The sequence below is a fragment of the Eschscholzia californica genome, unplaced genomic scaffold (assembly GCF_041429995.1).
Source record: "Eschscholzia californica isolate CP2 unplaced genomic scaffold, dmEscCali1.0.p SCAF_2, whole genome shotgun sequence".
In the NCBI taxonomy this organism is placed as follows: Eukaryota; Viridiplantae; Streptophyta; class Magnoliopsida; order Ranunculales; family Papaveraceae; genus Eschscholzia; species Eschscholzia californica.
The window spans coordinates 3,433,854-3,457,613 of record NW_028238309.1 but is presented as its reverse complement, the minus strand read 5'-3'; the positions used below and the strand labels follow the sequence as shown (position 1 = coordinate 3,457,613).

Below are 23,760 nucleotides of genomic sequence, written 5' to 3'. Positions count from 1 at the left end.
GAGGTATTTATTTGTCTTTTTTTTGTCAAAATTAGTGTACTACATATTTAGAATACTATAGTAACTATACTAAGTAACTGATTAGATGGATGTGTATAGATGTCCTAGTACTTTAAAATCCAAAAAGTGATTTGTGTTACTCTTATTTTGTAGATTTATGGTATAAATAAAGTATAAATCTTGTTAGATCTTATATATCATGACCTTCAAGGGTCTTGTTATGGTTATTTGAGTATTGATGTGACTTTATAAGTCAAATATATGTAATATAACAGTAAAATAAAAACTATTTTAATCATCCTGATGTAATTTTGATTTTGTAATCACATGATATAACAGTCCATTGTGAATTTTATTGTTTATTAATTAAAGGCCCTCCTTTGTTCTTACAGGCGGATAAGATGATGACCTATTTGCTTGATAACTTTGACTTTTGATTAGGAAGAATCTATAAATCACTAAATGGTGTAGGGACTACAAATTCAAGTTATGATTTCATGGACTTGGATATTTCTCCACAAAGGGATTGGAGATGAAATCAGATAAGATGAGTTCATATACCTTCTTTTAGATGAAATCTGTTAAAAGTTTTATGTCATAAAAATAGAAGGGTTGTCAACACTTCATTCCCGGAGTGGTGAAAGTGTTGACATAAACTCTTAAACTCTAGAGGTTTCATGTTTGATTCTCAGAAAAGGTGGACTCTATAGTTATTGAACTTAGGTTATTAAAATATAGAAATAATAAGTTTGCCAGACTTTGTGCCTCTTTAGTATGTTGTTGAACTTGAGGCATCTTTCATTCCTAGTTTAACTTAGTGACTATTGTGCTTATCACATCTTGATGTTGTATCAACGTCTTGTAACGACTAACGTATATTGTAGTCAGTTTCTCAAAAAATAAATAAATGAGATCAACCTTAGGGTTTTTTTTTTGTGTGGAAACCCACGCTACGTACCATTTTTCTTGCCTTGTGAGAGCCATATGTTTGTGAGAAGCCAATATAAAAAAATAAATGTACATGTTTTGGAGAAACACGTTTTGGTTTGGGGTAGATTCCGAGCTTTCAAAAAAGAAAATTTTCTCTTCCTCTTTCACCGTCACAATCACTGCCCAACCGCCACAATCACTGCCCAACCGCCACCAACACCACCCTGACTGCCATTACCACCTCCGGCCACCAACACTAAAATTTCTCCGTCTTTTTCTTTCTCTGTTCTTTCCCTCTCTCTAGAACTCTCTCCATTTCTCTCTGATATGAAGCTTCCACGGAAGCTTCAAATGGAAACTCCCATTAAAACTGGAGAGGAGAGAGAGTATGGGAGATAAAGTTTTTTAGAGAGTCAGAGGTGATAGAGAGAGAGAGAGGAGAGAAGGAGGGACAACGAGAGAGAAAAATGATGGTGGTTGGTGGTTAGAAGAAATTGAAGAAGAAGAAGAAGAAATATTATTTTCGAAGTGTTGCTGATAAATTGTCATGGTTTGTAAACTTTATCAGCGTGAAGAGAAAAATAGTGGTGGGGCTGGTAAAGTTTACAGACCATGACAATTTATCAGCAACACTTCAAAATTAATATTTCTTCTTCTTCTTCAATCTCTTCTAACCACCAGTTCACCAGTCACCACCATCAATTTATCAACAACACTTCGAAAATAATATTTCTTCTTCTTCTTCTTCTTCTTCAATCGCTTCTAACCACCAGTTCACCAGTCACCACCATCAATTTATCAGCAACACTTCGAAAATAATTTATCGGCAACCAAAATGTTTTTCTCCAAAACAAAAAAAAGAATGGGGATTTTGGCTTGATTAGTAGGAAGACTGCCTATAGCCAACATTTTGAAATCAATTGGGCTTCAAATAGATTTAGCTACAAGCACCCCATTCCATAAGCACCCAAAAATTACCCATAATGGGAACCTGCCTACAGCCAATCCAAGGGCGAAGTTGAATGAATAAATTTCACAATAAATCAATCAAGATAAGTATGATTCCTTTTTGTTCTTCTCCTTCTTCATTTTCCACTTTCACCTTGAAAGCTTAAACCCTCGAAACTCAAAATCAAAACCCACTCCATTAATGGCTTCAACAATCATTTCTCGAGCTACCCTAATCTCAAAATCCTCTCTTTTCTTCCCCAAACGTCTTTTTTCTTCATCTTCTTACACGTCAAATTCTCTGCAATTTCATGGCTTTATCCGACCCAAACGACATTCATTTCTTATCTCTCATGCAGTTCAAGTAATCTCTACTTCTTCAATTCGTTTGAATACAGTTAGATGTAGAGTTAATCGATCTGGGAATGACTCATCTTACTCTCCATTAAACTCTGGTTCGAACTTTAGTGATCGTCCTCCTACTGAGATGGCGCCTTTGTTCCCTGGTTGTGATTATGAACATTGGCTTATTGTTATGGATAAACCTGGTGGTGAAGGTGCTACTAAACAGCAGATGATTGATTGTTACATTCAAACCCTAGCTAAGGTTCTTGGAAGGTAACAAAAGATACACAGTAAAAACGAATGATTTTTTTTAGGTCTAGGGTTTTTGGTCTAGGGTTTTGGTTGTTTATTGTTGTGTGTGTAAAATTGTTCATTATTTTCTTGGTTTAAGATTTCATAATAAGGGTTCCATTTTTTAGGATTTCTCTTGTATGTCTATTATATGTGTTAGTGTAGTTTGGGTTGAATGAGAAACGAAACCTATTCAGGATTAGAGTAAAACTATGAATTGGGTTATGCAAATGCATTTATCTATCAAATTTTATCATGCTGGTTGATATGATCATTTAGGCCATGTTTGGTAGGTGGGTAGAGATTAATTTTGTCGGTATATTATTTCATTGACGATTCCAAGTGAAAGGGAATCGCAGACCCAACCACCCTGGGTATGGGATTCCATCTCGAAGAGGAATCCATTCCCATTCGAAACGCGATTCTTGATGCATTTCTATGTACCGAACACCATTGCAGAATATGGTTCCTGGTAATTGCACTTCCTTCCTGCGTGACAAACATGGTCTTAAGTTTCTTTTGTTTTTCTTATTTTGCTGATCTTTGTTTGTGTTATGTTGTTTACACCTCTTCGCCTTAACAATTTTTTGTATATGATCTCTCTCTCCTTTTAACTCTTGTTGTACTACTTCAGTGAAGAAGAAGCAAAGAGGAAGATATACAATGTTTCATGTGAAAGATACTTCGGTTTTGGGTGTGAGATCGATGAGGAGACATCAAATAAGCTTGAAGGTTAGTACTTTACACTTTATGGAAATTAAATGTCGAGTGGAATTTCTTCGTGCTCACTTACTTGCATTTGTTCCGTACAGGTCTCCCTGGTGTTCTATTTGTGCTTCCAGATTCGTATGTGGATGCTGAAAACAAGGATTATGGAGGTAAGCATTTCAATTATCGGAAAATGAATAAGCACACACACACACACACACACACACACTATAAATCGCCAAATTATCAAATTACTACAGATTCCAGCATCGAGGTAGTAGTGCCGTATTTCAAGCATGTAGATCCATTTCCATTGGTCTCTTTTTAACCAGTGAAAAGATTGACTCTAGCAATAATCTTCGAAACTTTATATATTACGATTTATGATTGATAATGGATACCATCTTGTTAGTTCAATTGCATATGTCAAGTTGAATAATTGAAAAAGCCCTTAAATGCTCTATCTACCTTTGCGAGTTTGGGTAATGCACTAATGCTTTATCGTACTCTAAGAAGGTGTGTACATCAATAGAGATGGATATCGTGGAGATGGAAATTATTTAGCTAAGTGTAGAATAAGCCCTGTAGTCGACCGTCATGTGCCTCTTGAACTAGAATCTTACCCTTTCGGCTAGCTCATAAGAGAATGTTAGACCAAGCCACGCGTAGCAAGTAAGGCTGATATTTACAATTCGGTTTGATGAAAAGGAAATCACATCAACCAAGACTCTCTCTCCCCAAAAAGTGGAGATGGGGTGATGGATAACCACGAGGTTGTCGAGGACACGTCTTATGAGGACTGAGGTGGCTATGCCGTTTAAGTTGCCACCCCACCCACGCCAAGGGCAGGCAAATTGAAACAGACCTGCATTTGCAGATCTTGGATATGGAATTCATGAAGGTTGTAAAATAAAATCCAAGGAAGCTTTTTTTACTTGTTAACTCTATCTTTTAGTTGAGAATGTTCTTCTTCATCACATTGTCGTCTCCGATGGTTTTATAGGAAACAAATATTTTGTAATAATCGTTCCTTTTGATCCTATTACTTTGTTTAAGCTTCGTTTTGGCTTAATTATGATATAAGTGGAGTTAGAATTGATTTTGCTTTTCTTTATATTTGCAGCTGAGTTATTTGTAAATGGGGAAATAGTTCAAAGGTCGCCAGAGAGACAAAGGAGAGTGGAGCCAGTGCCCCAGAGAGCTCAAGATAGACCTAGATACAATGATAGAACACGATATGTGAGGCGCCGAGAAAACCAGCGATAGGCCTTCTATGGCTTCACGAAATTATGTCTTTAGTTGCTTTGTCTGTGGATGATTTCAGTTTCTGTGAGTAGTCAATAATGGTACCTAAAATATGAATATATATTCATCGGTTTTGGTAATCGTGGTTATATTCTAGAAGATTATAGGAACTTCAAATATTATTAGTATCATACTGTTATTCTAATTTCATGAACAAATGATCATGAATATCTGTCTGACATATTTTTCTTAGAAAAATCAGTTCGATATCGCAGTAGAAGTGAGTTCTTGATCTTCATCTACCCTGTCCATTCTTCTGGCTTCTGAGTTTTGAATATCTCCCAGAGTTTGATTTCTAAATTCCAGCCATAGCCTCTAATTCATTTACAGGTGATTCTTCAGTGCCCAACTTGTCATAAGCTTTGGATGAAATATTGTTGTTGTTGTCGTCCTCGGGTTCATACTCTACAAGCAATGTGAATTAGGGTTTTAACACACCTTCTGCTACTTCATTTACCAACTCCATGGAATCTCCCCTCTAACTTCTAGCATCCTCGAAAAACTTATTTGGATTATGGAAATCTGAACTCCTCGAAGATTGCTCTATGTTAGGCATACTCTTTATACAGATTTCTCTAGCTCAAAAGGTTTAACTTCCAGTTTTTGTTTCCCTTGATCCATTGTGAAGGGTTTTGAAACATTTAGTGCTAATTCACAAGACTCTGACTCTCTATAGTTTCTTCTGTCCAACTTCTATCCTCCTCCACATTTAAATCTAATATCGAACGGTAATTGACTATTTGTATTTTGATTAGCATCGTCCTTTCTGAATAGTATCCATTGCCAATGGACTGTCTTTCCACTAAACTAACTAGTGGTGTCAAGTCTTTATAAAAAAACTAGTGGTTTCAAGTGGTCAGACCATTTGAGTCTCATTGAGCCACGGACATGCCGCCATTTTCGGCGTGCTAAGACATCGAGTTGGCTCAACTGACTGCTTCGTAGGTTAAGTACTCGATTTATAGGGTGCTTAGAGCTTGCTCAAGAAAGGGCATTATGTTCTGGTCCGACCCAATTGACATCATTATACCAGCGGAAAAGCTCGATATCTTTTTGGAGTTGATGGTCTAATTTCTACTTATAAATGGTGCACACCTCACAGGCGTAAGAAGAAGGTTCCTTTATTGTCGTTGTTTTGAAAGTACTGTCTCCCTATTTTTGCTCTCTTTTTATGGTTTGATAGAATCGCCGACATACTTTGGTCGTCCAACCATTTCAAAGAAACCTTTTGAAATTAAGGCCTGCAATGCGGGTTGGCGCGTGTGAGCCATCCTTCTCAAGGAAAAGAAAGAAATGAAGGATAATACTTTCTAAAATAAGGGTAAAAAGGGAAAGAGAAAATCACCTGTATTTGATGCGTGGAAACAAATAAATAAAAGAGGACCATTTCTTAAGCTTGTCATCTTTTGGGGGTCATTGGGTACGTTTGTCATTTTTAGGGACTCAAAATGGAGTTAACCCTAAAATGTAAATATCCCAAAGACAAATAATCTCTTCTCTGATTTCTCTCCCGCGAAGAACCCTAACTCTCAACTCATCCCTCCACTAACCCCCGCCATCGCTATTCTTTCTCTAGGAAGCAAGGTAATGATTCTTCGATAGGTTCATTTTCCTTGAATCTAGCTAGATCACTTAGATGAATTCTCTATTAGTATTGATTTTAGTGTTGAAATTTGGTATAGTTTTCGATTTTAATCATCTCACACGAAAGGTTTTTGTTCCACCGTTGTAGAAGATTTTCATTCTCTTGAAAAATGAACTTGAAATCAGATTTCTCGATTAGAACAAATATAAACCCTAGATTCATGGAAATGAGTATATGAAGTATTGATTGGGCTAAAATGACTGCAAAATATAAGTTTAATCACAAACTAACCAACTTCAAATATTGTTTATTAGGTTTTTTCTTGAAAACACTGAACTAGAGCTCAAGGTGTCAGTACTTGAACAATCAAGATTCAAATCTAGTTTCCTATCTCAGTTCTTGTTTTAGCCTAGTGGTTCTGATTTGTTCCTCTAGTAGCTATTGAGCATTATCATTTCGATAGAATATGGATACTATTATTGCTCACTTGTTGCCTTTACTCAGTAACTTAAGCGTGCAGATTTTGTATCAATTCCTGGTACAAAATTCAATGTTATACTAGCTTGTGCTCTGTGGATTTAGCATTCGTTATCACCAGAATCGGCGATTACAAGTTCAGTTTAAGTATTTTTCTTGTTTTGGAATTAAACTATGATACCTAATTGTATCAACTAGTATTTTGAATAAATACCTTCGAGGTTACGAGTACGAGCTGTTTTTTATAGAAGTGAGATGCCCAAACCTTTTATCATCAAATATTTTCCTTTAATTGTACGTCCTGCTAACTGCCGTTGATTTTGTCCAACCCCGGCGTATACTTACCTTACTTTCTGAAACCCTAGGTCCCTAGCCATCCTATCGTGCAAAGCATAAAATGGTAGTGCATGTTGTGCAGTAGTTTTCTTTTTTGAACTACATTGGTTCTCGCTAAAAGGTGAATTAATATGTATTAAATGAGTTACTACAACAAAAGCTCATGATTACAGCCAAATGCGCAGCACTCATGATTCTCGTTTTTCTTTTCTGAAGATTTTTTTTCCATTTATGTATCTGATATCGATGGTCAACGAATGCATTGTCAGTTAATACATTTGAGTTATTATAGTTGAAACTTTTCTGACTTGTTTTTACTTTTTATTCTGACTTGTAGAGACTGGACCTAAGATGTACGCTTCATTTGTTGCATTTGGAGGATAACCTCAGGATCAAGAATAGCCGTACGTGATAGCCAACTGCCATCATCTTGGATGGTTGAGTGGTCTATTGTTTTTCTATTTGTAGGAAGTGAGGTTAGAGAAATATGAGCGGACTTGTTCAAAAGCGAGGAAAGTCTGAAAACGATAAGAAAATTTTCGGGGATAATAAAAATGAAGGAACTGCAGCTCGTACAAGACCTTTCACATTTGAGGAGATTATGCAGAAAAGAAAAACTTATATACTAAATGCAGAAGGAAAATCAGAAGCTGGAAACATAGAAGACTTTTCAAGAAAGGGAAATGATAAAGAAGTGACTAATCATTCTGAACCTGATGGCCGTAATGGCGAACTCATGAGTCATGTTTCAGGAGATACTGTGAAGAGAAGTTCCACTGAGAAACGGGAGAGTAGCTCTTGGAAGGAAGCTCATTTAGTCGAAAGAAAAGGCGAGGAAAATTCTGATGCAGAAAAATTAGGCAATTATACGAAGGAAAGAACCAGCTCACACAAGAAGAGAAGTTCTACAGAGAAAGTATCGAGTCATTCTGAACCTGGTGGACGTTATGGCCATTCCACGAGTCATATTCCAGAAGATACTGTGGAGAAAATTTCCACAGAAAAACTGAAGAGTAGCTCTCTGAAAGAAGCTCATTTGCTCGAAGGAAAAGGCAAAGAGAAGTCTAATGCAGAAATTCTAGACAAAGATACAAGGGACAGCGTTAGTTTAAACAAGAAGAGAAGTTCCACAGAGAAAGTGTCTAACCATTCTGAACTTGATGTTCGTTATGGCGATATCACGAGTAGTGTCCCAGAAGATACTGTGAAGAGAAGTTCCACAGAAAAACTGGAGAGCAGCTCTCTGAAGGAAGTTCATTTAGTGAAAGGAAAGAACAAAGAAAATTGTGATGCAGAAAAAATAGAGAAAGACACGCGAGACAGAGATAATTGGCCCAAGAGGAGAAGTTCCATAGAAGAAGTGTTTAATCATTCTGAACCTGATGGACGTTATAATGGTCTCACGGGTCATGTTTCAGAAAATACCGGAAAAAGAAGTTCCGAGATTAACTCTCTGAAGGAAGACCATTTAGTCAAAGGAAAAGGCAAAGAAACTTCTGATGTAGAAGCCAAGTTAGCAGACAAATTAGATGATGATACGCGAGATAGAGATAAGTTGCACAAACAGAGAAGCTCCACAGTGTCTAATCACTTTGAACCTGATGGACGATACAGTGATCTTACGAGTCATGTTTCTGAAAATACTGCTAAAAGAAGTTCCCCAGATAAACAGGAAAGTACCTCTGTGAAGGAAGACCATTTGGTCAGAGGAAAAGGCAAAGAAAGTTTTGATGCAGAAGTCAACTTAGCAGAGAAATTAGATGATCACACGCGAGACAGAGATAAGTCGCACAAGAAGAGAAGTTCCACAGTGTCCAATCGCTTTGAACCCGATGGGCGTTTCCGTGAGCTCAAGAGTTCCGAAAAGACTGCGAAAGAAAGTTCCAGAGAAAAACAGGAGAGGACCTCTCTGAAGGAAGGCCATTTTGTCAAAGGGAATGGCAAAGAAAAATCTGATGCAGAAGCCGACGAAACGGTGAAATTAGATGATGATATGCGAGACAGAGCTAAGTTGCACAAGAAGAGAAGTTCCATAGTGTCTAATCACCTTGAATCTGATGGGCGTTATGGCGAGCTCAAGAGTCATGATTCAGAAAGTACTGTGAAAAGAAGTTCTAGAAGAGAACATGAGAGTACCTCTCTGAAGGAAGGGCACTTACTCCAAGGGAAAGGCAACAGAAATTCTGATGCAGAAGCCAACTTAATGGAGAACTTAGATAATGACACGCGGGACAGAACTAAATTGCACAACAAGAGAAGTTCCACTGAGAAGGTGACGTACCATTCCGAACTTGATGGCGGTGGTAGGGATCTTAAGAGTCATGTTTCGGAAAATACCTCGAAGAGGAGTTTGGGAGGAAAACAGGAGAGTACCTCTGTGAAAGAAGGCCATTTTGTCGAAGGAAAAGTTAAAGAAAATTTTGACGCAGAAGCTAACTTAGAGGAGAAATTAGGCAAAGATTCGAGAATTGAAGCTAAAGGGCACAAGAAAGATAAAAGAAGTAACCGCAGAGACCAAAAAGAGGAACGATCAAGGGATGACTTCGAAAATGAACCTGAGAGGAAGCGTGCAGGAAATTCTGTGAGAAAGGAAAGATATGAAGATACTAACAAGAGGAAATCCGAAAATGAAGGCAAACGAAGGGAACGTAGTAGAGATGATGGGAAAATTAGATTGGAGGTGGAGGAGAAGGCTGCAAAGAAACATGATTCTGGCAAAGGGTACAACTTAGAAGCTGCAGGTAGAAAGGACAGGAAAAGTGATTCATCTCGATCCCATAATGAAGAAGTGAGGGAAAAAAGAAGAAGGTCAAGGAGTCGCGATAAAAGGGACAGAGACAGGAAGTCAGCTTCACTCTCGCCAAGGGCGCACAAACGTTCTTCTTATCATTCATCTAAAGATAGAAAGTCATTCTCTGATGTTGATAGAAACAAAACATCAACGAATGGTGGACATGGAAGTAGTTATCATCGTCATGGAGGGCATGGAAGTAGGCTTGGTGGTTATTCACCAAGGAAGAGGAGATCAGAAGCAGCTGTGAAAACCCCTTCGCCAACTATTCGCTCTCCAGAGAGGAAAGCTGCTGGATGGGATCTCCCACCTTCAGGCACTGACACTAGATCTGCTACTTCCATGCTGCTTAACTTTCCAACTCCACACCAAATTGTGTCGTCAAGTACAACTGATATGTCTGCTGCTGTTCCTCCCGCGCCAGAGCCCTTTTCTGGCGCCTCGCCGGATACCCTGTCAGTGTACAAAACTGCGTCTACTGACTTCAACCAGGTAAAGGATGCGACACAGAAACTGAGAAGGCTGTATATAGAAAATGTGCCATCTTCAGCCTCAGATAAATCTATGATCGATCATCTCAATAGCCTCTTCCTATCATCAGATGCTTGTCATAGCCAAGGAAACCCACCATGCATCAGCTGTATTGTGAGTGTATAATTTTCTTTTCTCCTCTTCACACTTGAAATTGAAACCAGTAGTCTTCAGAAAGAGCTATTTTGATTTTAAAATTCATTGGCATCTTCATGAGTTCGCGTGTTGTACATATTAACTGTAGATAAACAAAGAGAAGGGTGAAGCTCTTGTAGAATTTCTCACACCTGAAGATGCCACAATAGCCCTTTCGTTTGATGGTAGATCCTTCTTTGGATCTATTCTCAAGCTTAGACGTCCCACTTTCGTGGAATTACCAGTAAGATTGCTAATATTGTGCACCTCCTTTTACTTCCTGCTATAATCTTTCTAGATTAGATTTATGTTATTTTGGTATTTTTTGTTATGTTGTATCATGCTTAAATCTTGATAATGTTCTTTGTTTGTGTTTTGACCACTGCTATTGTACATGCGGATCATATGATTTTAGGCTTGCATTTTCTTTAGTTGTTAATATTATCTTTTAATGAACATTAGATTTTGAAGTATACTAATGACTTAATGTGTGACACAAAGTAGAAGCAGTTGTACTCGGAAAGAGTTAGAAACTGTAAACTTGAGAGGTGGTCAGTTTTCGGCAAACTTGTTTACGAGTTAAAGTGTAAACTCGGAAGTAACCCGTTATTATTATTTACAGTTACAGAATTACAGTATCTATTTTGCTTCTGTAATTGCCACTGGTGTTGGAATTACCTATTTATAAATAGGATACAGAAGTTTCTCAGCCGCCTGAAACCGATTCTTTTTTTATTTTTTATTTTGTCATGCCTCAATCTTTACTGTCCCATGTACATGTTTTATTTGTCTTGATTGAGTAATGCTGCATATATGTTGCCTATAAAAAGCCTAAATTGTATTTTTATGTGCTATGTCTTCACACTAATGAGGTTGTACCCGACTTTTGTACTTCCTGTACATTCTATGGAGGTAATGAACTAATGATGGTGCTAATGTATCTACCTATGTTTGTACTTCCTGTACATTCTATGGAGGTAATGAACTAATGATAGTGCTAATGTATCTACATATGTTTGTACTTCCTGTACATTCTTTGGTCTTTGTTACAATGTTTTCAGAATATTAGTACTTTTCGGTATCTGAGGTATACTGTGGTTACCATTCATGTAGCAGGTTTTCAGAAAGTTGCTATTTTCATGCAGACTGGTGTCGTGGAGAAACCAGTGGCAGTACTTGATGCAGTCTCTGACGTTGTAAAGGACTCACCATACAAGGTATGGTTTGGAGGTAGATGCAGTATTCAGGGTTGATTATTGATTTCTAATTCATAACGGTTGTTTAATAAAGTTCGGAATTGTCTGCTGCTCTTGCTGTATGTCAAAACCTTTGTTTAACTGATATTAAATGAAGGGATTATATGGTTGTTTCACTGACTTAAGTTTTACTTCAGGTATGTATCTTTTGTCTGTTTCAAAATTTTGGTGGTATGAGAATCTACGGATACACCTATTACTATACCAGTAACGGAATTTATAACCCTCGAAGATTAATTATTGTAACTTATAGTGCGCAACGGGATCAAAATTTTAAGATCACATTACTCCCTCATAGCTATCACACTTCGAAGTTAAATGTTTCTAATACAGTTTTGTTTGGCTTCCGAAGGCAATTACACCACGTCTTCCTAAAATTGTTATGTTAGTAATTATGTTTTTGATTTATTTTTTAGTTGCAAGTCCGTAAAATATGCATCTTAACTGTAAAAAGTTTGGTTTGATGTTGTGTCCTATTACTGTTCATTCCTTTTCCGCATTTCCTTTTGTGATCTACTAAAGAAGGTTAGACCGTGATTTAGTACATTTTTTAGTGGTAGATTGAACCTTATGACTTTTAAATTTTTTGGCGATAGGGTGAGGGAATTCTTAAATTGAAAATTAGATCTTCACATTTTGACCCAAAGAAAATCTAAACAACTATGATAGAATGTTGTAGTCTCTACTCTTAATAAACTTGTACTCTCTGCATTTGAAGAGATACATGTTGAAGTGAACATTTCTTATATAGCAACATGGCATTTTTGGAACGCAAGTAGATTAAAAATGCTGCCTACATGGATTGATGTAGCTTTGTTGGTTATTCCCCTAATGTTTTGAGATTTGTTCGGACCACACCTTTGGCCAATAGTGTATTTTCCCAGGAGCTAGCGACTGCTCGGGTCTTTTTTTGAGAAGATCCTTTCTTGACTTGATGATTTGGTAGATCCCTTTAGAAGTCTTAGGACTTTTGAGAATTGCTAGTGTTCATTTTTGTCATCTTCTAGTAAGTCTGGAATATACTTGATGCTTAGAATTTCTTAATGAAAATTTGTCTGTTCTTTGTTTTAGATATTTGTTGGTGGAATTCCGAAGGTTCTCTCATCTGATATGGTAAGTTGCCAAGCAAGTAGTGTTTACTCAGACTTGTGGGTTAATATTGTTTCTTCCTTTAAGAAAGAATGTTTCCCTTTCCGATGGAATGTGTCCAGTATTATTTCTCTTTAATTATATAAACTCACTTCTCCATGTAAACCTTGTTAGGGACTGATACAGCTGTGCTTCTCTTTTAGGTCCTGGAGATCGTTAGTGCTTTTGGTACATTGAAAGCTTATTACTTTAAGGCTAATGAGGAAACAGATGAAGCATGCGCCTTTGTAGAGGTATAAAAGCAATCGAGTAGGCCTTTTCTTTATCTTCGTTGGAGCTGACACCTTAAGTGGATATCCTCTCCTATTTTACGAGGGTTTAGTATTTGATGATAAGAGTTGTTTTTTATGAATTCACATACCATTGAGATAAAATAATTAATTAGGTTGAGGACAAGGAGAGGAGTAGATGTTATAGGTTCACTTTGTAATAATAATTCGGAAGTGTTTATATCTTCATTGTTTTTGTATTCTACTTTTCTAATTTTACGACCTGAAAATTTCGCATTTCTTTGCTATTTTTCTGCTTCAGTATCTAGACAAGTTGGTCACTGTTAAGGCATGTGCTGGTTTGAACGGGATGAAGTTGGGAGGGAAAGTCTTAACTGCTATTCAAGCTACCCCTAATGCACCTATTGAGGTACTCATTCCCTCTTCGTATTTTGTATATTCAATCCGTTCTTCATTATGATGAAATTGGGAGGGAAAGGGATCCTTATGCTCCCTTGTTTTTTCTTAATTTCTCATTACTAACTAAAATTATACCTAAAAATGCCCATAACCAGGACACCAGTGAAGTGCCTCCAAACTATGAGATTCCTGACCTTGCAAAGCCACTACTTTCAAACCCCACAAATGTCCTGAAGCTAAAAAACGTGGTAACGTTTTTATTCATGGCTTGTTTATGTTTTCTCTATGAACTTTCTTCCTTTCAATTATGAACAGGTTATATATATATATAGATACATTTTGTTGAACATTATGTTTCTGTGCTTTGTCTAGTTGAATCCAGAGGAGCTTTCGACATTATCTGGATTAGAAATCGAAGAAGTATTGGAGGATATACGTTTCGAATGTGCTAGGTTTGTATTTAAGATGTACATATTAATCAAAACTGAGCGAACCCCTTGATTGACTGTTTCCATTAAGTTTCAAGTCTATTTTGTCGCAGGTATGGCTCTGTGAAGTCCGTTAATGTTGTCAGGCGTGGTACTGATTGTGAGACTGCTCCTGCTAGAGAAACCAACCAAGCTGATTCAACGAGTGATTCTCAACATATTGATGAAAGTAACCTAAATAAAGGAGAATCAACAAAAGAAGACATTGATACTTATAATGGTGATAATTGCAGACTAGAAGCTCTGTATGGTGCAGAAAATGACGGATTAAACCATGACAAAGATACGGAGGATCGCATAGAGTCTAGTCACATTAATAGTAGTATCGCTCTTGATGTTTCAACCAATCAAATGGATATAGATACAAATCCTCAAGATCCTTCCGACCAGAGTAATGCAACTAAAGATCAACTTACTAACTGTGATGATAGACTTTCTGATCCTCACAATGAGGACACTTTGATGGTCGAAGATCAATCAAAACCAGAGGAAGCTACTAAAGGTGATCTGCAGGAAGCTTCTATTGAGTCGAACAAAACTTCAAGTATCTCAGATACTAATTGGAAAGCTGAAAGTAAGAAAGAAATCAGTGTTCTTGAAGAAGGATGTGTTCTTGTGGAGTTCGCAAGGACCGAAGCTTCATCAATAGCGGCACATTGCTTACATGGACGACTTTATGCTGACCGGACTGTAGTGGTGGGTTATGTCGATCACGATCTATACATGTCAAGATTTCCAAAATGAGGGTTTGTCTTGGTCTGGCATTCACTGATACAACAGAAGTTTGATAGTTTCGACGGCCTGAACACTGTTTTTGTTTTCGAAGTGCTCGTCGGTTTCCAAAAATTATTCTGTTTATGTGTTTCCGGAGAGAAACCAACCATATGTTACCCGTTATCGGTCCGTCCCTGTGCTTTAGACATGTATTGTCTGTCAGGAAGGTGACTTGAAAAGAAATCATTTGTTAATGTACTTTATCAGGAATAGTGATACTTGAAGTTATTGGAAGAACAAAGTTTACTGTAAAGTTTGATTCATCTCAATTTCTTTCTTGGGCCTCGAATGATGTGCTTATATTGTTAAAATATTGCATCTTTTATGATCTTAGTGTTGTGCTTTAGAGTAAAGTAGTGGAAAGTTAGTTGATATCATAACGCCCTAAATACACCACAAGTGGTTCGAAAGATGCAACCACTAAGCTTGCAGGATCGTGCAATTCCAACGCTCAATCTTGTGCTACAGTAAAATGGTGGAAAGTTAGTTGATATCACAACGCCCTAAACACGCCACAAGTGGATTGAGAAATGCAACCACTAAGCTTGCAGGATTGTACAATTCCAAAATGGGTTTCTGAGGGGTGTGTAATGGACTGTAAGTGCCAATGGCATGAGCCGAAGATCCCGCCCAGTCTAACATTGCGTAGTTAGTGAGCCGATACTCTGGCTATAATACACCGCAACTGATCTAGGCACAACATCAACAATCGTCATAGCTTGAGATGAAACAATAGTTTCAACAAAGGGGGACATTAGAGGGTATCTCTATAATTTGTTTGTTAGGGTGTAAAATATTGTAAGATAACCTAATAGTCAACATGCGTAGGTGGCACATGACCAACCCACCAAGGGAATATTGCAAATATGTAAGAAAAAGTTAGGGTTTTTTGACCAAATTTCTTTTTTATAGGTACTAGAATATAAACAATGAACAAAGAGGGATCTCCAAATAATTATTGAATATTACCAACGCTAGAACCAAACCAAACTGTACCTTTTTCATTTCTTTCCAACGCCAAATCGACCAGAGTTTCTAGCACCAGAAAAAGTGGGAAAGAAGAAACTCTTTCTCTCTCTACAAATGAGAGATTTCAAGACCTCATTTTCTTCTTCTTCTTCTCTTCTTTGTTACGTAACTCTTGCGTTGTTTCTCTCTCTAGAATCTCATAGTTACGTTAATGGCGAAGGTTTCACCGGTGATTACTCAAAACTATCTGGAATTATAATACCAGGTTATGCTTCAACACAACTTCGAGCTTGGTCTATACTTGATTGTCCTTATTCTCCTCTCGATTTTAACCCTCTTGATGCCGTTTGGCTTGATACTACTAAAGTAAGCATTTCTTCATTGTTTCTTCGTTTCCGTTAGCTTCTTTCTAAGATCAAATTTTGATAAGCTTTTCGATTTGCTTTGAAGTTCAAATTTTGTTTTGATTTCTGTAGATTTGTTGTTTATGTGTTTTTTTCTAGATTAATTACTTGTTTAGATGGCAATTAGTGATAAACAGGTGGATTAGTTTATTGAAATCGAGCTTAAATGTTTAGATCTTAGTTCAGTATAATTTGGAACTAATTAACTCCTAACAAAAGAGAAATTAGGGAACAAGTTCTTAGTTTGATGGCTAATTTGTTGAAACTGTGCTATTTATTAATTACACTGTACATACTTAATGAGGTGATTCTGATACAAATACTAATACTTAGTCACATTAGAGAATTGAGATGGTTATGGAATTACATGATGTTGTTAAGTCAATAGGGTTCATGATTGCGATGGTTAGAAGTAACCGAGGAAGTATTCTAGTTTCTTGCATAAAAGGAATTTGTTTTCCCCGATTAGTCATTTCTAAGTTCGTGTATTTTAGTCCGCCGTCTCTTCTATTAGTTGAAATGTCTTTGTATTTTTTCTCAATCCTTAACCCATCCTCGCTCTTTTAGAACCTTTTGTGGTTTATATGAAAGAAGAAACTTTAATCTCTCTGCAGGTTCTTTCGGCTGTTAATTGTTGGTTGAAGTGTATGTTGTTAGATCCATATAATCAAACAGATCACCCGGAATGCAAATCACGACCTGATAGTGGTCTTTCTGCTATTACAGAACTTGACCCAGGATATATAACAGGTATTTCTTTCTTCTAATAAATGGAGTTACAAATTTTCTTTTTGGGTTCTTTGTGGTGGAAATGTTCTTCCACTCTCTTACTTTTAGCTACGAGCTCATTCATCCTAGTTGTTGCTCTTTTATATTGTTATCTCTTTTTTTATTGACCCCTCAATGCTTATTTATGTGGAGTTACTTTGAAGGACAATCCTCATCAGATAAATGATTGATTGTGCAGGTCCTCTTTCTTCAGTTTGGAAAGAGTGGGTTAAGTGGTGCATCGAATTTGGGATCGAGGCAAATGCAATAATTGCTGTTCCATATGATTGGAGGTTGTCAGCTTCGATGCTTGAGGAAAGAGATCTTTACTTTCACAAGCTAAAGTTTGTACATCTTTCACTTTTCTTTCATATACCCATCTCATTCCTATTGGTTCTGCATGTATTAAATATGGCTCTGTAATTTGCTCCATCTGTAGCAGGGTGGCCTCATCTTGTGAAAGCAAATGACCTTTCACTACAAATATCATAGTTTTTGTAGTGAATCCTTCCTTGTAGAAAGAATCTAAAGAATTAGTGTCTTCTGCATCATGAGTTTGATTTCACAGTCAGTTTCAGGTGGTTAAAATAATTTTTGAGTATAATGTGGACGATGACCAATGATGCTTTAAACAGTGCCACTTATTACTACTGACATTAGCTGTTAACATCTCGAGAAGTGGATCTGGCATTATAACCTTTGGATCCAAACTGTACATAGAATAATATCGACATTACCTTTGCCAGGCAGATGAAAGCTTCGTACATGCATTAGATTAGATCGATCCCCAACTGCTCATCTCTGATTCTGGGGTAACAGTAGGAGGTAGACGGATTTTAGCAGATACAGTTCCTCTATTATCAGCGCTCTACATTTTCGAGATGTGAAATTTGGACATTGAGTTGTTCAGTTGTTACTTCTGCATCTAGCAGTGCCACATACCTCCTAGTTTTACTACACCATTAATTAAAAGACAAGCTTCTTCTAGGTTCTTATATTGGGAACTACTATGCACCATAAGATGCATTTATACTGGATTTCGGAAAAAGTTTTGGTAAATTTTATATACTCGTTCGTAACATGGTCTAATGCTGATTTACTTTGGAACTTTTATCGGTGTTGCAGGATTACTTTTGAAACTGCACTTAAACTTCGTGGGGGGCCTTCATTAGTTTTTGCCCATTCATTGGGAAATAATGTCTTCCGCTACTTTTTAGAATGGCTAAAGCTAGAAATTGCACCGAAACAGTATATTCAGTGGCTTGACGACCACATACATGCCTATTTTGCAGTTGGTATTCTCACTTTCATAACCATATTATTTCGTCATTAAGATCTTAAAGTTTTGGTGCATATTACAGTTATTACTTATTTGTTCCCTTTGATTGTTTAATTGCAGGAGCCCCGCTCCTTGGTGCAGCTGAGGCAGTCAAAGCAACACTTTCTGGAGAGACATTTGGTCTTCCAGTTGCCGAGGTTCTGTCTCTCTTACTCTTTTTTTCTTTGGGAAGCTCTCTCCCTCATGTGCTTGCACATATAATATATCTGACATGTATACAAGATACTTCAATACTTAGAATTCCTGCATGATGCCTTCTATGCTTTTGTTATTCGTCATAAAAAGGAAAAGAAAAATTCTTGTCATTTAGCCTCTCTGTCGGAGAAATGTAGGTACTGGAGCGTCACTTAGTCAGTTAACTCCGAACTTTTCTCCTTTCTTATCATTGTCAACTTTCTTCAATGATATTATTGTACAATGCATACACTTTACTCTCTGGAAACTACCGAAACCAAAAAGATACATTCTCCAAGAAAGATTTGAACCATGCTTCCCTGTGTGGTGCCTGGCGGTACAATCTGCTAAGAGTTTATACTAAGTACTTGATGCATCTAATTGTTGAAGTCAGAATCTCTTGGTTTTCAACTAATCTAAACATTTGGATGAACACCAGAATTACAACATTCCTTTACTCTTTTAACTATCATTATCTGTTTTTGAGCGTCTTAATGTTCAAAGAATATGATTAATGTCCTTACTGTGTAGCAAGTTATGCTTTATTAGCTAACACATGCTTCTTATATGCTTATGTAATAATCAGGGTACAGCGCGATTAATGTTTAACTCATTTGGTTCTTCAATATGGATGATGCCATTCTCCAAGTATTGTCGGACTGATAACGTGTATTGGAAGAATTTCTTTGAAGGAAAAGCAAAGGTTGACCATGTCTACCACTGTGATGATATGGAATTTCATTTAAATTACTCAGGATGGCCAGCAAATATTGTAAATATTGAAATTCCCTCAACACAAGGTGCAGTATTTGCCCTTAGCCAAAAGTCGAACAGCAAACTTCTCCAATTTAGTTGTAATGTATGATTTCTTATCCATTTGTTATGTTTGTAGGCATTAAAGCGTATCCAGCAAATCCAGAATTAGCACTTGGCAACATTTCTAGCATGGAGTGTGGACTCCCTACTCAGTTGTCTTTTTCTGCTAGAGAAGTGGCAGATGGAACCCTTTTCAAAGCAATAGAGGATTATGATCCGGACAGCAAAAGGCTCTTGCATCAACTAAAGAAGTATGTCATGTTCTATTTAAGTGACTCTGTCCAAGGAGCTTCATGCATTGAATGTTAGCTTGCTAATGTTGAGGTTAGGATTGCTTGCCTGCTAAACTAAACTATGATGCATGCATATCCGTCCGTCATCCCTATGGTAATTATATTCATATAACTACTACTACATACACATGCTGGACTGCATTCACGGTTTTGACCACAACCTTAAGTCCATAAGTAGTTGAACATTATGCTTGATCTCATATAAAACTCGGCCTATTACATTTCTCAATCTCATTTTTATGGTGTTGCTGTTTGAATTTTTCTTATATGATGGAAATTAGTTATTGATCATTTAAGAACATTTAGTCATTACCTGCGACTCAGTAAGATCACTCTCTTTGTGATGGAGTTCGTCGTTAAGCTGACTCTAATTGTTACTTGTTAATTTATTTGGCAAAGGATTTGATAACCATAGTTATCTAGCTGTCTGCAAGAAAATTGTTATTAGAAAGTGATTTAGTCAAGAATTTGATTATATACCACAGTCCTAGCCACTGTCAATTATGGAACTATAACCTACTATGTTTTGATGAAGATATTGATGCAAAAGGGCAAGCTGGTTGGTTTGGAGACAACTCCCGTTTTCCTTATTGTAATCCACTGATTACTGAAACCTCTGGGCCTAAATATTCCAAAAGCTTTGAGCCACTATTGCAATAAAAGTTATGAACTTGGAATTGTTTGTTCTTAACACTCTTTTGTCCATGTGAAACAAGTTCATAATTGACCACTAGTGCTAATTCGCACTTCAGCTGTAGTCTTCCCCATGCTTTTCATTCTTAAATTCTAAATTTCTCAGATGTACTACAATATGTTGAAGTGTTTAGCTTCAGGGAGAAATCATTCCAACATATTCATGTTTGAATTGTGAATATTCCAGGTTATATCATGGTGATCCAGTGCTAAACCCTCTTACACCTTGGGATAGACCACCGCTGAAGAATATCTTCTGTATCTATGGAATAGATTCAAGGACTGAGGTAAGCTGCAATACCATATAAGGAAAAGTGTAGTCATTCGTTTACAGCCAAGGTTATGCTTGTAGTGCACCATTTTAGTCCTGTTCTGAAATTAGCCTTTATGCCTGCATCATGCCTGTAGGTGCTATTTACTGATCATCAATGCAAACACTTTCAGTCATTATAGTCCCTCTGCATGTCCACTGCTACTTGTTTCATGTGTTTGGTGTATTCGTGTAGGGTTGTCATATATTAAAGGGGTGCACGAATTAGAGATGGAATTTCACTTCCCCTCAAAACACTAGACTTTATGTTGCCTCCCGTTTGTCATGGCCTCCGAAGTTGCTCTATATGATGCATTATATTCACAAGTCACAACAAAATCGTACTAGCACCTTTTGAGGGTTGGAGGTAAGAAATATGAAATTCCTCGGTGAACAATATCAGTAAAATAGTAACTAATAAGAAGATAAATGTGAATAAAAGAAGCTGGTGAAGGGTGACGGGCTAGCGGGGTTATAGGGATCCAGTAGAGAGGGATAGTACAGACCAAACAAAGCCTAGATTACTTTCTTTTGTAAGATCATATACTCCTCCATCTCAATTCTCAAATGCAATTACGATCTAAATGGGCCCTTTTAATTGCATTACTTTGAAGTTTGAAATTGAATTATTTTGTTCGGCTAAGGATGACGAACATATATTTTTCGCAATGAAACAGGTGGGATACTATTTCGCTCCAAGTGGCAAACCATATCCTGATAACTGGATCATAACTGATGTCATTTATGAGATTGAAGGAGCCCTATTCTCAAGGCAAGTATAAGAACAATATATTGTTAAATATGGTTATGCGTGTCAAATCAGTCCGAAAACATTAAGTGCTGGGGAAGCACTGGCCTTATGTTCATTTGTGTGCCCTTTCTGTACGATGCCTTCCATATATAACAACCGTATGATTATGAAAAAACATCTAGTGCATAAGCAATCCAAAGCCAAAGTGTCAAGGACCTCATACCGACTGGTGTACAAGGACATACCTATACCAACTCTCACTTAAATAGAGAAACCATCCCTTCTGTACTGAAGGCTCTCTGGGTTATAACAAATTTTGTCTGCTGTATTAGTTTAAGAAGTGTCACACAAGGCATTAGCAACAGCTGATAGTCATTGTGTTATCTTATCAATAAGTGCGTATTCATTTTGCTTAGGTCAGGAAATGTGGTTAGTGAGAACGCAGGAGTAGCAAGTGGGGATGACACGGTATGCTTGAGAAACATTTTTATCTGATGTTGTGGTTTAGTATTTGGTATCATTAAATTAGCTTCTGATATCTGGATATTCACATGGTTTTCTCTTTCTAAGTAAGCAAATCTTTTTGGTAGGTACCTTATCATTCCCTATCCTGGTGCAAGACTTGGCTTGGGCCTAAAGTGAACATAACAAGGGCTCCTCAGGTATCCTTGAACTGTACACCAAATAAGAAGTAATCCCATAGATGCAATTTTTGTGATGCCACAAGTTATTGTATAAATCTGATAAAGTCTCTGACAAAAATCTTGATTTTGCAGTCAGAGCATGATGGATCTGATGTGCAAGTAGAGCTGAATTTTGATCATCATTATGATACAGATATTGTTCCAAACATGACGAGAACCCCTCGTGTTAAGTACATTACCTATTATGAAGATTCTGAAAGTCTTCCTGGGAAAAGAACGGCAGTTTGGGAGGTTGACAAAGGTATGCTTTGACGGGTCAATGGGTCACAGATCATTTATAAGGAGTGAGTAAGACAGATAGATTCTAAGGAATACCATGTGTATATTTCTCTTGCTAACTAAATACCATTTTTCTGTAGCAAGTCACAGGAACATTGTTCGATCACCAGTTCTAATGCGAGAGTTGTGGCTCCAAATGTGGCATGACATTCATCCTGATGCAAAATCAAAATTTGTAACGAAAGGTGAAGCTTGATACTTATCTGTGTACTTAGTCTTTACGGTTTCTTAAACGTAAGCAATAAATTGAACAGCTAAACGAGGACCTTTGAGAAATGAGGACTGCTATTGGGATTACGGAAAAGCTCGGTGTGCCTGGGCTGAACATTGTGAATATAGGTTTGTGATTCTTTTTCTTCCTAAAAGGAATTCCCTGAAATTTAAGAACATATATTGAAGCATCCCATCAAGAAGTTCTTACATGTCAAAAATGCCAGAGATTCACATCCACGAAATTTCGTATATATATGCAAGAGAAGATTCTGTCAAGAAAGTCCAATCTGATATGCTCGTAAATCAATTGCTATCCAGGCATTACAGAGATTGCTAGAACTTACAAAATTTGTATGTGGTTTTAGGTATATATTTGGGGATGTTCACCTAGGACAGAGTTGCAGGTTAAGGAACACTTCCGATGATCTTCTCTTGCATTATCTATAATTTGCAAGGTATTCCTCTTGTTCCTTACTCCATCATTCCACATTTTCCACTCAAAATGTTCGAATTTTACTTTATGCGCATTTATTTGTCATTGACCTATTTCCATATTTCTTTTACATGACAATGAGAGTGATCTCAGTAATGTTTCAACTCTTCAGGGAACACTTTTTGGAGTCAACAAGTTTAGAAATTTCCAACAAGCAAAAAATGTGTCCACATTAATTGACCTCTCGTGCTTGTACGGTGGCCCGAAAGAAACTATACCTTTTTCACGTTGTACTATTGATTTTTCTGAACCAGAGAAAATGAAGAGAACCCCATTTTTCATAGTGACAGTACTGTATATACATTGAATGTAAAATGAGTTTTATTTCTTGTACTATTTTGTACCCGTAAAGCCGTAACTCGTTATAGTAGTGTAATACGATACTATCCTTTGATAATCAATACTATTCTGAACGACAGTGTCGGCACCTCAGCTACAGCCTACAGATGAAGACCATATGTCGCGAATATTGGATTGCAGCTAGTTTTATATGCTGCTAGCTGCAAAAACTGGGTTAGCTTCGCAACCTTGTGGCCGCTATATATAAAAGAAGAGTACTACAATCACTTAAAGTTCTAATCCATCTTACTTGGCGAATTGATGACACAGTGTGCACTTTTAAGTTTAAATCATTGACCTTTCAAAAAACAAAAAGTTTGTGGGGGGTCAGGTCACGAATGTGCCATATCGATTTCTATGTCGATGTTGGATAAGACTTTAAGGGAAAGAAGCATGTTAGGGCATATCTGAAAGAAAGAAACTGTGTGAAGGAATGGTGGTTTAGGTTGACTGCTTTTAAGTTTTGGGTGTGTAGTATGTTTCTTTTTCGATTTCTGCATATTTTGCTATAACAATCTTGTGTGCCTTATCAATGAG

General features: G+C 37.1%; 3 protein-coding genes across 3 annotated transcripts; all 3 read left to right on the top strand.

The window, feature by feature from the left end:
- Nucleotides 1-1,237: 1,237 nt before the first annotated feature.
- Nucleotides 1,238-4,607, top strand: LOC147555332 (multiple organellar RNA editing factor 2, chloroplastic-like). The gene is made up of 5 exons (XM_086662836.1): nt 1,238-1,531; nt 1,733-2,496; nt 3,149-3,246; nt 3,327-3,392; nt 4,346-4,607. The coding sequence occupies exons 2-5, from the start codon at nt 2,081-2,083 to the stop codon at nt 4,486-4,488; spliced, it is 723 nt and encodes a 240-aa protein (XP_086518962.1). The 5' UTR covers nt 1,238-1,531; nt 1,733-2,080; the 3' UTR covers nt 4,489-4,607.
- A 1,393-nt stretch (nt 4,608-6,000) lies between these two features.
- LOC147555331 (RNA-binding (RRM/RBD/RNP motifs) family protein) lies at nt 6,001-14,947 on the top strand. Its single transcript, XM_086662834.1, has 10 exons — nt 6,001-6,111; nt 7,263-10,361; nt 10,492-10,626; nt 11,528-11,599; nt 12,710-12,751; nt 12,931-13,020; nt 13,319-13,426; nt 13,572-13,664; nt 13,789-13,868; nt 13,958-14,947. The coding sequence occupies exons 2-10, from the start codon at nt 7,413-7,415 to the stop codon at nt 14,646-14,648; spliced, it is 4,260 nt and encodes a 1,419-aa protein (XP_086518960.1). The 5' UTR covers nt 6,001-6,111; nt 7,263-7,412; the 3' UTR covers nt 14,649-14,947.
- A 622-nt stretch (nt 14,948-15,569) lies between these two features.
- On the top strand, nt 15,570-23,285 carry PSAT1 (phospholipid sterol acyl transferase 1). The gene is made up of 16 exons (XM_086662835.1): nt 15,570-16,013; nt 16,666-16,801; nt 17,019-17,163; nt 17,945-18,114; nt 18,219-18,295; nt 18,919-19,132; nt 19,225-19,399; nt 20,322-20,421; nt 21,122-21,216; nt 21,612-21,663; nt 21,786-21,857; nt 21,972-22,140; nt 22,259-22,363; nt 22,433-22,517; nt 22,757-22,846; nt 22,997-23,285. The coding sequence occupies exons 1-15, from the start codon at nt 15,762-15,764 to the stop codon at nt 22,836-22,838; spliced, it is 1,929 nt and encodes a 642-aa protein (XP_086518961.1). The 5' UTR covers nt 15,570-15,761; the 3' UTR covers nt 22,839-22,846; nt 22,997-23,285.
- The last annotated feature ends 475 nt before the right edge of the window (nt 23,286-23,760 follow it).